The following is a 16044-nucleotide window of genomic DNA, read 5'->3' as shown; positions in this document are numbered from 1 at the left end:
GAAAATCCCAAGCTTTGGTTCCTATCTTTTCTTTTCTTTCTTTCTTTGTGTTCCGTTTATGTTTTCAGTCTGAGGGTGAGCACTGCTGCAAAGCATGTAGAAATGGTTCCACACATTGCTGCCGGCCTCACACCACTCCCTGCCTGAAATGTAGGCAGAAAAACGTTTAAATTACAACACATATCTAAATGAACTGAGGGGGGGGGGGGGGTACACTTTGACTGAAGTGATGGTTTGTAATTTGAAGCCAAATCATTGTAGTTATATTTGTCTGTGACTAGTGTGTTGCTATTGAAATTGCAGTTAAGTGCAAATCAGTACTGCTTTTAACTGAATACATAATTTATTTCAGGCTCTCTTGTCTCACCTGAGGACCAGCCTTTTTTTCTTTTTTTAAAGTCATGCTGTTTCCCCCCCTTCAGGGCTGGGCAAAGACTAGGAGCTGCTAATGGTTGTGTTGTGGAGGGCAGCTGTGCTCGCTCCACCCATTAACCCACCCTGGTTCTGCATGTGTCCTCTCTCTCCCTCTCTCTCTCTCTCTCTCTCTCTCTCTCTCTCTCTCTCTCTCTCTCTCTCTCTCACCCTGAAACTAACTGTATTATCATAATGGATGTATTGCAACTTTGTTTTTCTAGAACTCCTTGGTGGCTTTTGTTCTGTTTTTAACTAGATGATTTGGCCTTTTTTTTCCCTTCTCTCTGCTGTTATTTCTTCTGTCCCGTTGAAGGTGGAGATGTGGTGAAGATCGCCCAGCTGCCCAACATAGCAGGCAGTCAGAACAGGATCTCCCAGCCAGAGACACCGGTGACCCTGCAGTTCCAGGGTAACAAGTTCACTCTGTCCCCCAGCCAGCTTAGACAGCTCACCACCGGACAGCCCCTGCAGCTCCAAGGTACACTCGGTAATGTACACCCCAGCATTCATACTCTCCTTTCATCTATCTGCTTTTCCTCCTTCCTCGAGTATTTCTTTTATTCTCCAGTTTGAGTCATTGTGTCAGCATGACATTCTCTCCATTAGGGGGGGGGGGGAACGTACAAATGTATACTGCGGTATATCTATGGTGTCGACCAAGTATTGATATTTAAAATAAATTAATAAATAATTAACTGCAATAAAAATGGAATGAGGTGAACAGACTGAAAATGTCTTATCAATCTTATTACCGGTAGATAAAAGAGTTGATGAAGTATGGTCTTGTGGTGTCCCTTGTATTATTGTATTGTGTTTTGATTGTTGTGTTGTGAAAAAAGATAAAAGAGTTGATGTATATTTTGATTGCAGATGGTAAAGTTTTCCGTTGGGGACATAAGTAATAGTTAATAATAATCACGTTGTGGTCGGTGTGTGTTAAAGAGACACTGCAATTTGTTGAACATTGTTTCATGTACAACTGGTCAGTTTGTGATGGACACCAAAGATGGGTATATTTATGGGTATTCTTTCTTACAGATATCTTGATATATCGTATATAAAATGTCTTGCAATATATTGATTATTGCGGATATCATATATTGTGATATTATCGTTATCGAGGGCCAATTTAGTCACAGTATGGTATCGTGAGTTACTCGTATCACCCTTACTCTCCATGCTTCCATGTACTATCATCAATATAATCAAATGAAGAGAGAAATGACCGTAAAAAAAAGGCTTTATGTCAAACTGTTTAATGATTTCAGAGGAGCAACGGTCTTATGTTTGTATGTTGTTGTTGTTGTTGTTGTGTGTTTGTAGGCAACATCCTGCAGATAGTATCTGCCCCGGGGCAACAGATCCTCCGGCCCCAAGGCTCCATGGTGATGCAGACGGTGCCGCAGGCCGTCCCCAACTCCTTGCCTGGTCCCCCTCCCCCCGGCGCCTCCTCAGCACCGCAAGGTGAACATGCACTATAGCAGCGGTGGGACACCTAGTTGGGCATGGGATCTACTTAGCCCTTTTCCAAGGCTGGAGAGAATCTACCTTCGCCGGCCAAGCGGACGGTGAAATTAACCACCACTCTTAAGTCTTATCATAGCCTGGCTAATTAGAATAATAGGAACATAGAATAGGTTTCAATTTTAATCTGAATAATGAAGTATAAATTCTGACTAGCTTGGGAGAAAAGCATGTTATTATGAAACTCTAAAATACTGGTTGTAGTACTTGCTTCAGTTTCCTTATTAGTGTATTTAGCCAAATAGTCTACAAATCAAATTGTGGCTACTTTTAAAAGTAGATTTAAAATGTCAAGATTTTGGAAACAAGACAAACTGTTGATTTGAAGGAAGTGACTATTTTAAATACCAACACAATAGACCGCAAGAGACCTGGACGCCCGTGCGCACACACACATTCACAGCAGAGCAGCCAGGCACATAGGGTGAGAGATGCCTCTCATTTATTTTGCAACCCTTTGCTCTCTAGTAACAATTTATGCTTAACATGTTAAGTCCTAGCCATATTTTCATAAAATTTGCCTAAAATTACATACCCAAGTAAATGGAAGCTTGCTCCACTTCTACAAGGTCCATTTGCTTGTTCTTGGTATCTAGGGACATAGGGAAATATTATGTCTGTTACTATGCTCGAGTAAATTGCAATGAACCAAAGGAGAATATAAATAATTCTTATTATTCTGTTTTTTTTTTCAACTTTGACGGTGAATAACACCATGCTAACATTGACCAAAGGTGGAAACCGAGCTCATTCAGCACCTTCTTGAGATCAAGTGTACAAAAAATCTAAGCAAATGAACAAAGGGAAGATGATTTACAGGGGTTTTTGTAGATGCAATACTGAATTTTGCCATCCGGACACATGCAATATGAATATAGAATCCCGAAATGTCTACCGAAAACCACTTTTATTCTCAGCAGTTCACTTTTGGACGAAATAGTCTTGTCAAATGATGTGTTGCATATGAGGCAGATGCATTTTCAGTTCCACATGAAAGAAAAGAGTCCTCTTCCAAATCTGTGTGGAAATGGTAGATCTTCTGTCTCTTGGCATCTCATCCTATAGCCTACCCATCCTTAACTCATTGACCGCCGGGGATTAGACGGGCCCAGTTCTAGCACTGCCACACTTTAAAAGATAGGAGTGAGTCACCTTGTTTGTAGAGCTATAACTATATTCTATATTATAGCTATGGATACAATACTATGGCCCATTTGACATCACATATCTATCGTTCAATATGTGAAAAATAATAAATGTTTTCATCCAGACGTTCCCGTGTTATACCGTGGTGAATATAAGTACGGTTTTAGAGTGGTCTGGGCTAATTCCCGAAAGGCTGAGTAATAGCCTTATACGTCAATTCTACTATAAACGTTGCCGTTTCTTGCCTGTACACGCTATTATTCCCAAATCAAATCTATATCATAGGTATTATGTTTCATCATGAATGCATGAAAGGGGGGGGGGTAGTTTTTTTGATGCTTTGATCGTCACCAACAGCATACGTTGTGGAGTAACGTTACACACACATGTTGCGATTGGGGTGAAGACATGGTTGGATCAACGCAGGATTGATATATCATCACAGAGCACTTACCTTCACTAGGATGTACCCCAAAAAGAATATTCCAATTATCTGATTGCGAGTCCCAGTATTGGTGTCGATCGTGTCGCCAACATAATCCACCACACATCATGCATCGGGAGCATTTGACGCTTCTCAATCCGATCGTTATAACCGCTCCATTCGCCCGACAAAGAAAAGTGAGCCCGGTGACATTTGACCGTTGCACAGGCCAAGATACAAGGTTTCAGAGGGTGCTCGATACCGCCGTCTAGCTGGATGCGGCTGGTATTGCACTTTGATGATCTCAGACTCATTCCCTATGGTAACACTGAGGTCCCCGAATGAATAATGAATAAAAATATCGATCAAATAACGTATATATATAAGTGGTTGGCGTTCAAAGGATGGTGCCCAATAATGTATATAAATGTTGTTGGCGGGGAATGAGTTAAAGGAACACGCCAATATTATGGGAAATGTGCTTACCGTCTTTTCTGGATTTAGACAAGAACATACCGGTAGATACCAAATCTCCTCTGTGCGTTCAGTTGAAAGCTATCTGGCTGCAATGGAAGCAGATATGGATCAGCTAGCCTAGCTTAAAACTCCGGGAGAGGTGTTTTTTGCCAACAGCTAAGCTAGCTAAATCACTGAACAGAGACCAGATGAAAACCTAACAGAAAAGGCAGAGGGCCAAGATGGGGATTGGCTGAGATTCAAGTTTAAACCAGTGAACCCGAGTGTGATTGGATGACTGAAAATTATGGATGTCTTTGTCTGGGTTGTCCAAATCATCCCAGCGATCGACTCAGAGGCACAAAGACATGGTTGCCTATCTCTACACTATAGGGATGCTCTTTTTATCTATCTATTTATATAATATATATATAAAAAAAAATTGTCAATACCAGTAACTCATTTATCTTTATTTATTAGGGGAGAAAAAAAAGAAAAAATACTTATTTGTTTATACAGCAGGCTATCTTTTAGATTTTCTCCACAAAAATCTTGCGTTCCTATATTTGCACTTTTCTGGGCAGGTGGAGTTTAAATAAAATAAAATAAATAAATAAAATGGTGATTTAAAAAAAGCAACAACTGTGTACCGTACTCAATAATAAAAAATGTGCATAATTGCTTATACAGCGTATTCTCTAAATGTAATCCAAATTACTTGGCGGGGGGTTGCAAGTAACAGATTGAATGCACTGTAGCATGACTGGCTGCTATCAGATGATAGCTCACATTTTCTGCCTCACAAAATTTTATTTCAGTATCACCCATATCATATTTAGGTTATAGTTAATAGCTATTGTAAACTGCTTCATATTATTGTGGACTTTGTGTCTCTGTTTCTCTCTCTAAAGCTCTGGGTGTGACCACAAATGCCACAGCACCTTCCTCCAAGCCTGCTGCGGCTCTCGTTGCTACTCAGGTCAGTACACTTGACCTTACGCTTCATCCTCCTAGGGTGGAAACTGTGGCCGCTAGAGGGTGGGGACACTTTTGTGGACCAACCAACCAACAGAGCGAGCTATAGAGTTGCTGATCATATCTAATAGGAGTGTAACAATGCGACTTCACAACGATTAATTTCGATTGCGATTATTCAGGCAACGATTCAATGCATCATGAAATCTCTTCATTTGACCACTATTCGATTCGATACATTTTCGATCAGTTAATTCCCCCAAAAATTTTGAATACACAAATGTGGCTGGGGGAACTGATTCACTCAGCATGAATGGACTATAGGTAAATAAAAACAATAAACACAATTATATATTTTTTTTTCTTTTTTTTTTTTTAATAAATTTCTATTATCGATTCTAACATTTTCAAATCGATGCAGTTGAATCGTTACATTAGAATCGATGCATTTCGGGGGCGGCTAAGTGGCGCAGTGGGCAAGGCGCTCGCCACTAACGCAGGAGATGCTGGGTTCGAGCCCAGCTCTCTGCGTTGCTTCCGGCTTGGCTGGTCGTTCATACTAATACAATTGGCAGTATTAGGGGGTGGGAAAGCCGGTGGGTGGGGATCAGACGTTGTGGACAGCGACTCCTACAGGTCGGTTGGTGCGCCTGTACAGCAGAATCAGGAAGTATCAGGGGCAGCGCGAGCCTCCCACGCGTTACTCCTCGTCACTGAGAGATCGCGCTGTGCAGGTGAAAAGATGCGACGGCTGCCTCCTCGTGTACCGGAGGGGACACGTGATGCAAGGCTTCGTCCACATTGCAGCCGACTAGTGGGAGGCATGGTCTAACAACGTTCGAGACAGGGGAGGGTAGAATTGTATAATACGAGATTGGGATGGGAGAAAAAAATTGAAAATGGGGAGAAAAAGTAGAAAAAAAAAAAACTTAATTAATCAATGCATCGTTACACCCCTAATATCTAATGAAGTATTTCATCATGTCCACACTCATCCTAGTTGGCTTAAATGAATAAACACCATCATCTCTTATCTTGTGCAGGAATCTTCAGAGGATAACAGCCGGCAGGTTAAAGAGCGTCTGAGTCGTCTGTTTGTAGCCAACGATCGGCGCTGTAGCCGCAGTGTGTTGTATGGGGCGGACCTACTCCAGGCCTGTTCTGTGGGCTCGGAACCCGCACACACTGCCCTCAGTGCTGGCGGCTGGAAATGGGTGGGCAGGGAGAGCTGCCTGAGGTCCCAGAGGACCTGTGTAGCCACCACTTCTCACCTCAAGTCTGCTTTGCTCTCTAATGATGACCGCCTGGAGGCTGGCAACAGCCTGATCCAGAGGTACCTATTTTTCATTTCTTTTGTCTTTTTCACTGGGAATACATGTTATGTATTATATGGTGATGTGTTTCCTACTACAGTGATACAATGCCTTAACAAAGCTCATTTGTTGTCATTTGATCACAATCCCCTGTTGTTTGCCTACAAAGATGTCTGTAGTGATGATTTAATGGAATACTATGGATAGTGGTTATTGGCTATAGGGATTCAGGCACTCTCCCAACCATTGGATATAAATACCTCCCAAAATGTTGACTCTTAACGTGTTCAGTTATTCTAAGTAACTGGAAATCTATCCTCCTATGTCCTCAGGTTGTCGTGTGTGGTCCCGGCAGCCGTAGCCCCTCCCCCTCACCTCTATGCGACCAATCCCCTGGTCCCCTACAGCCTGGAGCAGAAGTCCATTAGCCGCAGACTCCAGGAAGCCGCCGCCCCCCACAGCACTGACATCCGCCGCCTGGCATCCCAGTGTCTCTTCCATTCCCCCGATATGCAGCTCATGCAGATGGACTCAGGTTGGTTAGGCCAGCAGGACCCTTCATATGGCTTCTCATGCCAGACACTAGTGATCACTTCTGGAAAGGATGGGAAATTATTTGGACAATTTCCAGATCTTTAACCTCTTAAACCCTAGCCATATTTTCAGAAAATATGCCAAAAAATACATACATTTGAAATTTATTTGAAGGATAAACCCCTTGAGATATGCTATCTCGTTTTCGAGGGGGTCCTTAACATAAGATACAAAACATACAATACAATACATAACAAAACAAAACACAGGGCGGCTGGGTGGCGCAGCGGACATTGCGCTCGTCACCAACGCAAGAGACACCAGGTTCGAATCCGGCTGTCGGCTTTGCCTCCGGCTTGGGCTGGCCGTCATACTGGCTCAATTGGCAGAGTCAGAGGGTGGAAGTCGAATGGTGGTAATCTGGGCGTTGTGGACAGCGACTCCTACAGGTCGGTTGGGGGACGTCTGCACAGCAGAGACAGGAAATGGCGGGGGTAGCGTGAGCCTCCCACACGTTACACCTCGCCAATGAGAGTCCGCGCTGGCAGGTGAAAAGATGTGACAGGCTGCCTCCTCGTGTACCGGAGGGGACATGTGATGCAAGGCTTCTATCCTCCCTACGACCGACCTGTGGGGGGCATATGCGAGCAACGTTCAAGACAGGGGAGGGGAGAATTGGAAACAGCGAAATTGGGATGGGAGAACATTTTAAAAAAATAAGGAGAAAAAAGTGGATAAAAAAAAACACACAGGACAACCAAATACACTTATACACTGACAGACGCTCTCCCAAGCTCACCCCCACAGTCCACACTGATTCCTCCCAAGAGGATCGTCGATATATATATGTTCCCATATAAGTGTACATACAAAATTACAGTTTGATCTGTAAACATGTAAACCCTAACACAGTAAATCAGTAACAAGTGCAAGTAGTCTGTAGATGAGTAAACAAAGATATCTTAAATAACCGGTAAGAAGTGAGAGATCTGAGTGAACTAGGCAGTTTGTTCCAATCAGTTGGAGCTTTATATTTAAAGGCAAGTCGACCAATAACTTTGGTGGTTCGAGGCACGACAAAGAAAGGATGATCCGTGTGTCTTAAATCATAAGCTGAACTATATGGAATTAGGAACTGCTTTAGATAGGGGGGATAATTAAAGTAAATACATTTGTAAACAAAAAGCTAAGTAAATGGAAGATTGCTCCACTTCTACGAGGTGAATTTGCATGTTCTTGGTATCTAGGGACATCTATGGACCTCAGGGCAGAGCAATCTTCCATTTACTTGGGTTAGGTATGTGCTTTTAGGTGACATTTCTGAAAATATGGCTAAGTTCTTAAGTTCTTTGCAAAATATATAGTCTAAATCTAATTGTAACTATTTATTTTCCAGCACCTCATTCTTCATTTGTATTGAACAGTGTTTTTGGTGGGTGTAGCACACACCACATTTTAAATGAATGATTTCCTTCCCTGCCTGGCTACTCCACACCCAAGCATAAAACACTTTTACGAACTGAGTAGCACATTAGCAAGGCAGTGTTCCTGGCTCCAAAAGCACAGCTAATTGATTAAAAACAAACATTACTTGCCCTTGTGACATCACTATGGGCAATAATTCTGAACAGCTTGTTTAGGTTTGTTAATTGGAAGACTTCAAACCCTGGCCAAACAGAAGTGATTTTTCCCCAAGCGAAATATAACAATGTTATTTTATAATATATAAATAACATTTCAGACTGATCCATACAACGACCCATTTTCCATTATGTCCCCTTTAACAATCTTCTACATTTTTAACGATGTCTACCAAGAGGCTGGAATTGCATAATTAGGGCTCAAATACATGCTTATTTCACATAATTGTGGCAAGGGTGTTGAGTTTGTTACTACCTCACACAAAGTGACCCTTGTAATGACAAAGGCGTAAAGGTCAGAGTGTTCATTTGATGTGAGTGGTTGAGGGTTCATCCAATACATCTGCAATGTGTAAAAATTTGTTAAAGTATAGAATTTTTAAATGGAGTGTCTGGTCCTCCCTCTGTAGGTAAACTGGAGGCCCTCGCCATCCTGCTCCAGAAGCTGAGGTCAGAGCGGCGTCGTGTCCTCATATTTACCCAGATGGTGAAGATGCTGGACATCCTGGAGGCCTTCCTGGACCACCGGCAGCTCTCTTATGTCCGTGTGGACGAAAGCCTCACTCCAGAGGAGAGACAGGTGAAACGCCTACCATTCACATATAAACTAACCAACCATACTTGTCAGACAAGAATATGGGATACCAATTTCTTCTCTGTGCGTTCTGTAGAAATCTATCTGGCTGCGAGCTAGCTTAGCACAAATGAATGGACGCGGATATGGACCAGCTAGCCTAGCTGTTGGCCAAGAACACCTCTGCTGGAGTTTTAAGCTAGGCTAGTGGTCTGTGTCCGCTTTCATACATTTGTGCTAGGCTAGCTTGCAGCCAGATGGCTTTCTACTGAACACACAGAGAGGAAATGGGTATGTATTAGGGATGCTCGATATTGGCTTTTTTACCTATACCGATATTGTCCAACTCTTAATTTCCGATACCGATATCAACCGATACCGATATATGCAGGGTTTCCCCCCCCCCCCCAAAAACTGAATAATTTCAGGTAATTAACATTACCGGTACATATCTCTTGTCGTGTAATTAACACACTATGCATACTTTGACAATAAATTAAATAATAATTTGTTCTTACTTGCTTGCCTGGGTAAATAAAGGTTAAATAAATGAAAAAAATAGAAAACCGATATTTTCCCGATATCACATTTTTATGCCAATATCGGCCGATAATATCGGACATCCCTAGTATGTATCTTCTTGTCTGACTCCGGAGAAGATGGTAAGAGCATTTCCCATAATGTTGGCGTGTTCCTTTTAAGAGATTCTCAGACTGACTACTCCGTCCACCTTTCTGACCTCATTGGCTTTATTAGTCTTTATTAGTCCTGCATTCACCTTCCTGGGCTCATTGGCTTTATTAGTCCTGCATTCACCTTCCTGGGCTCATTGGCTTTATTAGTCCTGCATTCACCTTCCTGGGCTCATTGGCTTTATTAGTCCTGCATTCACCTTCCTGGGCTCATTGGCTTTATTAGTCCTGTATTCACCTTCCTGGGCTCATTGGCTTTATTAGTCCTGTATTCACCTTCCTGGGCTCATTGGCTTTATTAGTCCTGTATTCACCTTCCTGGGCTCATTGGCTTTATTAGTCCTGTATTCACCTTCCTGGGCTCATTGGCTTTATTAGTCCTGTATTCACCTTCCTGGGCTCATTGGCTTTATTAGTCCTGTATTCACCTTCCTGGGCTCATTGGCTTTATTAGTCCTGTATTCACCTTTCTGGGCTCATTGGCTTTATTGGTCTTTATTAGTCCTGTATTCCAGTTGCTGAACTTTGTGGCAAAGATGCTAGCTTGGATATTGGACAAAACTGCTTAGCGGTAGGGCTGGGCGATATGGAAAAAAATCATATCGCGATAACGATATGATAATGTTATCATATTTCTCGATATCGATAATTATCGAATTGTTATAAGTATTACTTTTTTTTTTTTTTTTTTTTTATAACAGGTGTATGTTTATTTTGCAGCAATTCTTTGTCATTGCCGCCATCTTTAGTGTTACATCCCCTCACACTCCAGTTCTCAGGCTGCAGCTGGTTTAAAAGCTAAAGTAAACTGGCTTCTCTGCTGGCTGTGGCTCCAGGGGAGTTGAACAGTTCTGGCTCTGCTAGTTTATTTTCGATCTTTTGGCGCTTTTTTGGTGGACAAACCACCTCGTGACTGGAGTCTAGTTCTGCTAGCACACATAGCCTACTGTGTACAGACGGTTTCAAACTGTATTTTAAATTAGAAAGCAAACAAAAGCGTAACAGTAAGAAGCATTTTGTATAAAAGTATTCTGTACTTCTGTATGACAACTATTAAAGAAACTTGGAACTTGGAAATAAATGGACAAGAGAAAAATAAATCTCAATTTGGTCAGTATTGTCATTTGGACAAGCAAAGCCATTACTTTAAGTTGCAGGCAAGAAAGACAAGTCTGTCCACTGTCTCTGGTTTTAAAACTGCCCTGTTGCAGGTCAAAAAAAATATTAAATTTTTTTTTTTTTTTTTTTTTTTTTCTCTCGATATCGATTATTAAAATATATCGCGATATTTATCGTTATATCGCCCAGCCCTACTTAGCGGGCTCATTATCATCATTCATATCGGCTATTAATATCAATATAAATTGTATATATCGTTCAGCCTGAGCCTGGTACCTGGTTTCCCGCGGAAAATTATTTCCTTTTTCTTATTTCCTTTGTCTGAGCTGCCAAATCAAATCAGAAATACTTATGCTTAGGGTCTTTGCATCTTGTTAAATTGTTCTAGTTTGTCAGTGAGCAGAGCTGGATGTTGTTGGGTTTTTAAGAACATTTTACAAATGCACAATTGTCACATAAATATTGTCTTATTAGCTTATATTATTTTGTGCTTTCTTTTTCTTTTCTCTTTTTTTAACAGGATAACTTATTTGTTATCCTGTTGTAATCTCGGTGTATACTGCTCAATGTGTCTCGGAGCTCAATGTGTCTCAGAGGCTTAAAGAATAATGACTGAATGAAAGTTAACATCTTTTTCTCTAGTCTCTTTGTCTCTGACCTTGACCGTGTCCTTCTGTCCCATCAGGAGAATATGAAGAGATTCAACAGGACCAGGCAGATGTTCTGCAGCATCCTGACCAACCGCTGCTGTGCCGCAGTGGGGCCCGTGTTTGACGCAGACACCATCATCTTCTATGACACTGACCTCAACCCCAGCATGGACGCCCGCACCCAGGAGTGGTGTGACAAGATCGGACGCTCTAAGGATATTCATATATACAGGTAACATAGTATATATATGCTCACTGTCTCCACATGCTGGATAGCGTGTATCATGCGGCTCTGAGGTTTATTAGAAACTGGATCTCTTGCTCACCATTGTGTATTATATTTAAAGGTGGACTGGCCTTCCTTATGTACACGTGGGCTCAGTCATTGGTTTGTTCTGATTTACAGGGCCAGTCTTGGTATGGTTTTGATTTACTTATCGTCTCTTTTAAATTACAATCTACGTTCAAAGGACTTTCTGCACCTTGTTGTTCCAAAAGTCGGAACAGAAATGGGAAAGAAAGCTTTGAGGTTTTCTTCACCTACTGCTTGGAACAATCTTCAATCTGATCTTAATGTGACCAGGCACAGATTTTATGGTCTCGTTGAGCCATCTTCAAAAAAGTTGTTTTTACATGAGACGGAAGTACAGGTTCATACCTTCAAAATAAGCCATCACTTGTACAAATCCCCCCACACACACACAATCGCACACAAAAGGCCCCTCCATCATATAGCTCTCTCCACACACGACTCTCTTACCTCCATTACGTGCGAACATCGCATATCTGTCTGAGGGCCCAATCTGCGGAGCGCACTGGAGTAGATGGCGAATCTATAGGAAATATAGAAATAGATATAGCGGATATGCTGATGCGTTTGTTAGAGAAAACAAATTTCAATATTCTGTGCCTTCTGCACACTGCCAGCCAGCCTGTATGCAACGGAGAGATACACTTAAAATTTTGACGGAGAGAAGATAATCGCCCCAATTTAGATACAATTTAACACAAACGGTTCCAAAGATATTTAATGTTTCTCTGCATATTTTCACACCGCCAACAAAGTACTGCGTCCATGTCCGTTGTCTCTTCTTCTTAACAAGGCGGGTTAGACAGTGCAGAGTCACAAATTTAAAACTTGGTAACCCTGAATGTATTTAAGGCTATGGTGAAAGCCTATTGTAACCAGGTTTTCTGTGCGCACATGTTTTTTTTTTAATCTTTTTTATTATTACTTACATGAAAACAAGACAACACAATAACCACAATAACAATACACAGAACTTCACAGGGAGATAACAGAAACAATAATAATACAGAAATAACAAATTATAAAAAATAAAAGAGTACAACATTTTAAATTTAAAGGGGTACTATCTCATAAATGCCCTTTCCCAGTATTCAGCACCGTTTCCCGGCCGTGTGGCCCTATATTAATAAAACTTATGTCTCTAATTCTCATAAAGGCGTATTCTTCCAATTCCCCTCTGTGCGCAAATGTTTTATCTGAACATTTTGTAATGTTAACTTTGTGTTCCTGCTATTCATGGCCAGGTCTCCCTTGTAAAAGAGATCCTGGATCTTAACCCTTTCAGTGCCACGGACGACATATCTCGTTTTCTTAGCCCCCCCACTGAGTGCCCACGACGACCAATATTGTTTTATTAGCGATCTGAAATCATATTTAATCAACCGAGTCTCCCGTTGGTACACCAGCCCCTACAGGAGCTCTGAATGGAAAAAAGCGCCCCCTATCGTCTATCCTTGTGTAACTGCAGGTCAGTCGCTTAGACTGACCTGGGATCTGTAGATATGTAGAGGCAGAGCCAGCTGGCTCCTTGTGCTGGCAAGAAGTCTGATCAACATGGGACGGGACGGGAATCAGCCTGGAATATATATTCACAGCAGCCAATAATCAATCAATAAGCGTGATCGATATTTGGAATTGCGATCAGGAATTGGAATAATCTTTTTGGAGAACATCTGATCTGAGGTAAGGAATCTATTTTACCAGTCTTGGGATAATCAGTTGTATTTGCTGAGATCTCAGCGGTTGCGCTATGTGTGATGTGTCTGTGTGTGCGCGATCGCTGATGAGGAAATAAGAGTATCTATTTTTCAGCTCGCGTCTATAGCGTGCATACGTACACACATACTATCGATAATCTAGCGTTTATTTGAAAACTATTCATAAATAGGCCGAAAAATTACAACGTTTTTGTGTATTCTAGAATATTCCAGTAAATGTCTTTTATCATGGAATCTTTATATTTTCCTTAAACGAGGGCTTTTCAAAATGCTATAAAACGAAAATGAACCGATAAAAAAACAATCCGCTTTGACAATGTTGACTGAAAACGAGTCATTGATAAAGCGACGGGCAGATTAGACACATAGCCATAATTTAAAACATAGATTAGGCGTTTTTAACGCTAACATTGAAGTGGATGGTGGCATTCAACGGGTAAATCAAGGTTAAGCAAGGGCTCTGAAAGTGTTAATGGGACAAACCTGGTTAAATACAGACTAAATAAAATAGATAATTAATATAAACCTATTTATATTTAGTTTTTGTTTTGTCGGGTTATGGATCCGTTTGATATTTGTTATTTTTGTTGCCTTGTCAGTATTGTAATTATTGTGGTCGTCAATGTTGTTTGTTTTAGAAAAAGTGAGAAAAAAAATTTATAAAAAAAAAAAATAACTATAGACTATAGATGGGTTTTTTGTCATAAACATCCGATCACAGAATTGGATCTTTCAGTTGAGAGCAGGGCTGTTAACGACTCAATCCACCAACGTCCACATTGTGTCCATTTATTTTCCTCTCCCTTATTGACCTATCTCGAGCCCTGCCCTCTTTTATTGATCCTCCAATCGCAACTGTCACTTCCCCCAGTCAAACTTTGTGACAGTTGTGATTGGAGGATCAAGAAAAGAGGGCGGGTTTGAGCTAGGACAATTGCTTTGGTGAGGTAACTGTTGCTGGTGTCTCCTCTAGGCTGGAGAGTGGGAACTCCATTGAAGAGAAGCTGCTGAAGAACGGCACCAAGGATCTGATCAGAGAAGTGGCTGCCCAGGGCACTGACTACACCCTGGCCTTCCTCACACAGGTAATGTCAACTCACAGTAGCAATACCTCTGCTCTTAACACAATGGGGACGAACAACGGATATATACGTGTTTCGATTCCACCCGTTGTGGACAGAAGCACGGATATATCCGTGGCAAGTTGTTTTGGCTTTTATTCCATTTTAATAACCTATTCAAGGTCGCAGAGCGGCACTGCAGATGTACCCTACTCTTTGAATTCGAGAGTGCAATACCGGCCAGATCCTCTTAGGGGCGCTATCGCAATAATGCAGTGTGCCCTGTGGCTGAACGGAGCATTATTTTTTTTTTTACTTTCAATGGAGTTTTCAGTTAGCTGGATTCTGGATGTGCAGCATGTAGCTTGGATTACGTTTTGGATTGCGGATTTCACTATGCAATAAGGGGATTTATCATCAGCCAATGGACATATCGATCTACCAGATGGCGATCGATAACGGGGAAATGCTCGGGGGGATCCAACCGGCTCATGGTAAGATCTTTTTCACGTAAATTACAGCCCCATCGAGCCTTGTTATGATACGATCGGCCTATGTGGCTACTTAGACGAACACGGTTATTGGTAATCAATAATAAGAAACGACGTCCCCCGCCCCCCCCTTTCATGCATACATGCTTGAGGATCGTGCCGATCATATGCAGTTTGAGTTTTAACTGTAGCATCTGTATAACGGAAATGCCATTGGATATAACGTTAGTAACTATTAGCCCTTTATCTCGCCTTCCAGGAAATATACTAGACCAAATGCCCTATAACGCTTATATTCACGGCGCTATAAAATGAGAACGTATTGATGAAAAAAATTATTTCTTTAATCCATTTTGAAGGGACGGTTTATGGTCCCAATTGACAATGAGAATGGACAGATAGCAATACTATAAAGTATAGATTTAGCTCTACAAACAGCCCCACGTCTGTTTACATTTGCCGGTCCTCTAGAGATTTATTAGACTCATCCCAATGGCCCGAATGTGTTAAGATTCACATCATACCTCTTTTCCCTTTCCTGGGGGAAAAGCCACAACATGCCTATCTTCCCTTCATTTGGTAAAGATCCGCACATTTCTACTTTGTGTGTTTGGTATTTGTGTAGCGGACGATCCACGATCTGTTTGAAGTGGAGGCAGGCTCGGGGGAGAAGGTGGAGGAGTTTGTGGTGCTGCACCAGGACCCGTCCCCCTCTGAGGCCATCTCCCCCCGAGTGGCTCGACCCTACATCCAGGCCCTGCACAGCATTAACCTGGACAGCCCCCCAGAGGAGCAGGAGCAGCAGGAGGAGAAGGGCAGAGAGGTGACGGAAGAGGACGTGGAGAAGGAGATGCAGACTAAAGAAGAACCTGCGCAGATAGAAGAGCTTGTTGCTGTCATGGACCAGGTGACTGAAACATATTTTTGTGTCTCTTTAGCCAATTTCACTCTGCCTGTTCAAGCCGGGAATCATACCCCATTATTTCCATTCCTTCTGAATGGT

General features: G+C 41.9%; 1 protein-coding gene across 7 annotated transcripts in view; it reads left to right on the top strand.

The window, feature by feature from the left end:
* Positions 1-16044, top strand: part of ep400 (E1A binding protein p400) — a 92859-nt gene that overhangs the window by 42297 nt on the left and 34518 nt on the right. For 4 of the 7 annotated variants that reach the window (XM_084331060.1, XM_084331058.1, XM_084331056.1 and 1 more), the window contains 9 exons: positions 728-901; positions 1738-1878; positions 4876-4943; positions 5983-6272; positions 6585-6787; positions 8837-9006; positions 11497-11693; positions 14463-14574; positions 15667-15948. In XM_084331060.1, the coding sequence (XP_084187186.1) occupies positions 728-901; positions 1738-1878; positions 4876-4943; positions 5983-6272; positions 6585-6787; positions 8837-9006; positions 11497-11693; positions 14463-14574; positions 15667-15948 (1637 nt within the window). The remainder of the gene's footprint in view (positions 1-727; positions 902-1737; positions 1879-4875; positions 4944-5982; positions 6273-6584; positions 6788-8836; positions 9007-11496; positions 11694-14462; positions 14575-15666; positions 15949-16044) is intronic. The other 3 variants (XM_084331062.1, XM_084331061.1, XM_084331059.1) reach the window with 1 other exon arrangement.

Source organism: Notolepis coatsorum (assembly GCF_963971535.1).
Source record: "Notolepis coatsorum genome assembly, chromosome: 1".
Taxonomy (NCBI): domain Eukaryota; kingdom Metazoa; phylum Chordata; class Actinopteri; order Aulopiformes; family Paralepididae; genus Notolepis; species Notolepis coatsorum.
The sequence above is the reverse complement of the archived record's forward strand: the minus strand, read 5'-3'. Positions and strand labels throughout refer to the sequence as shown.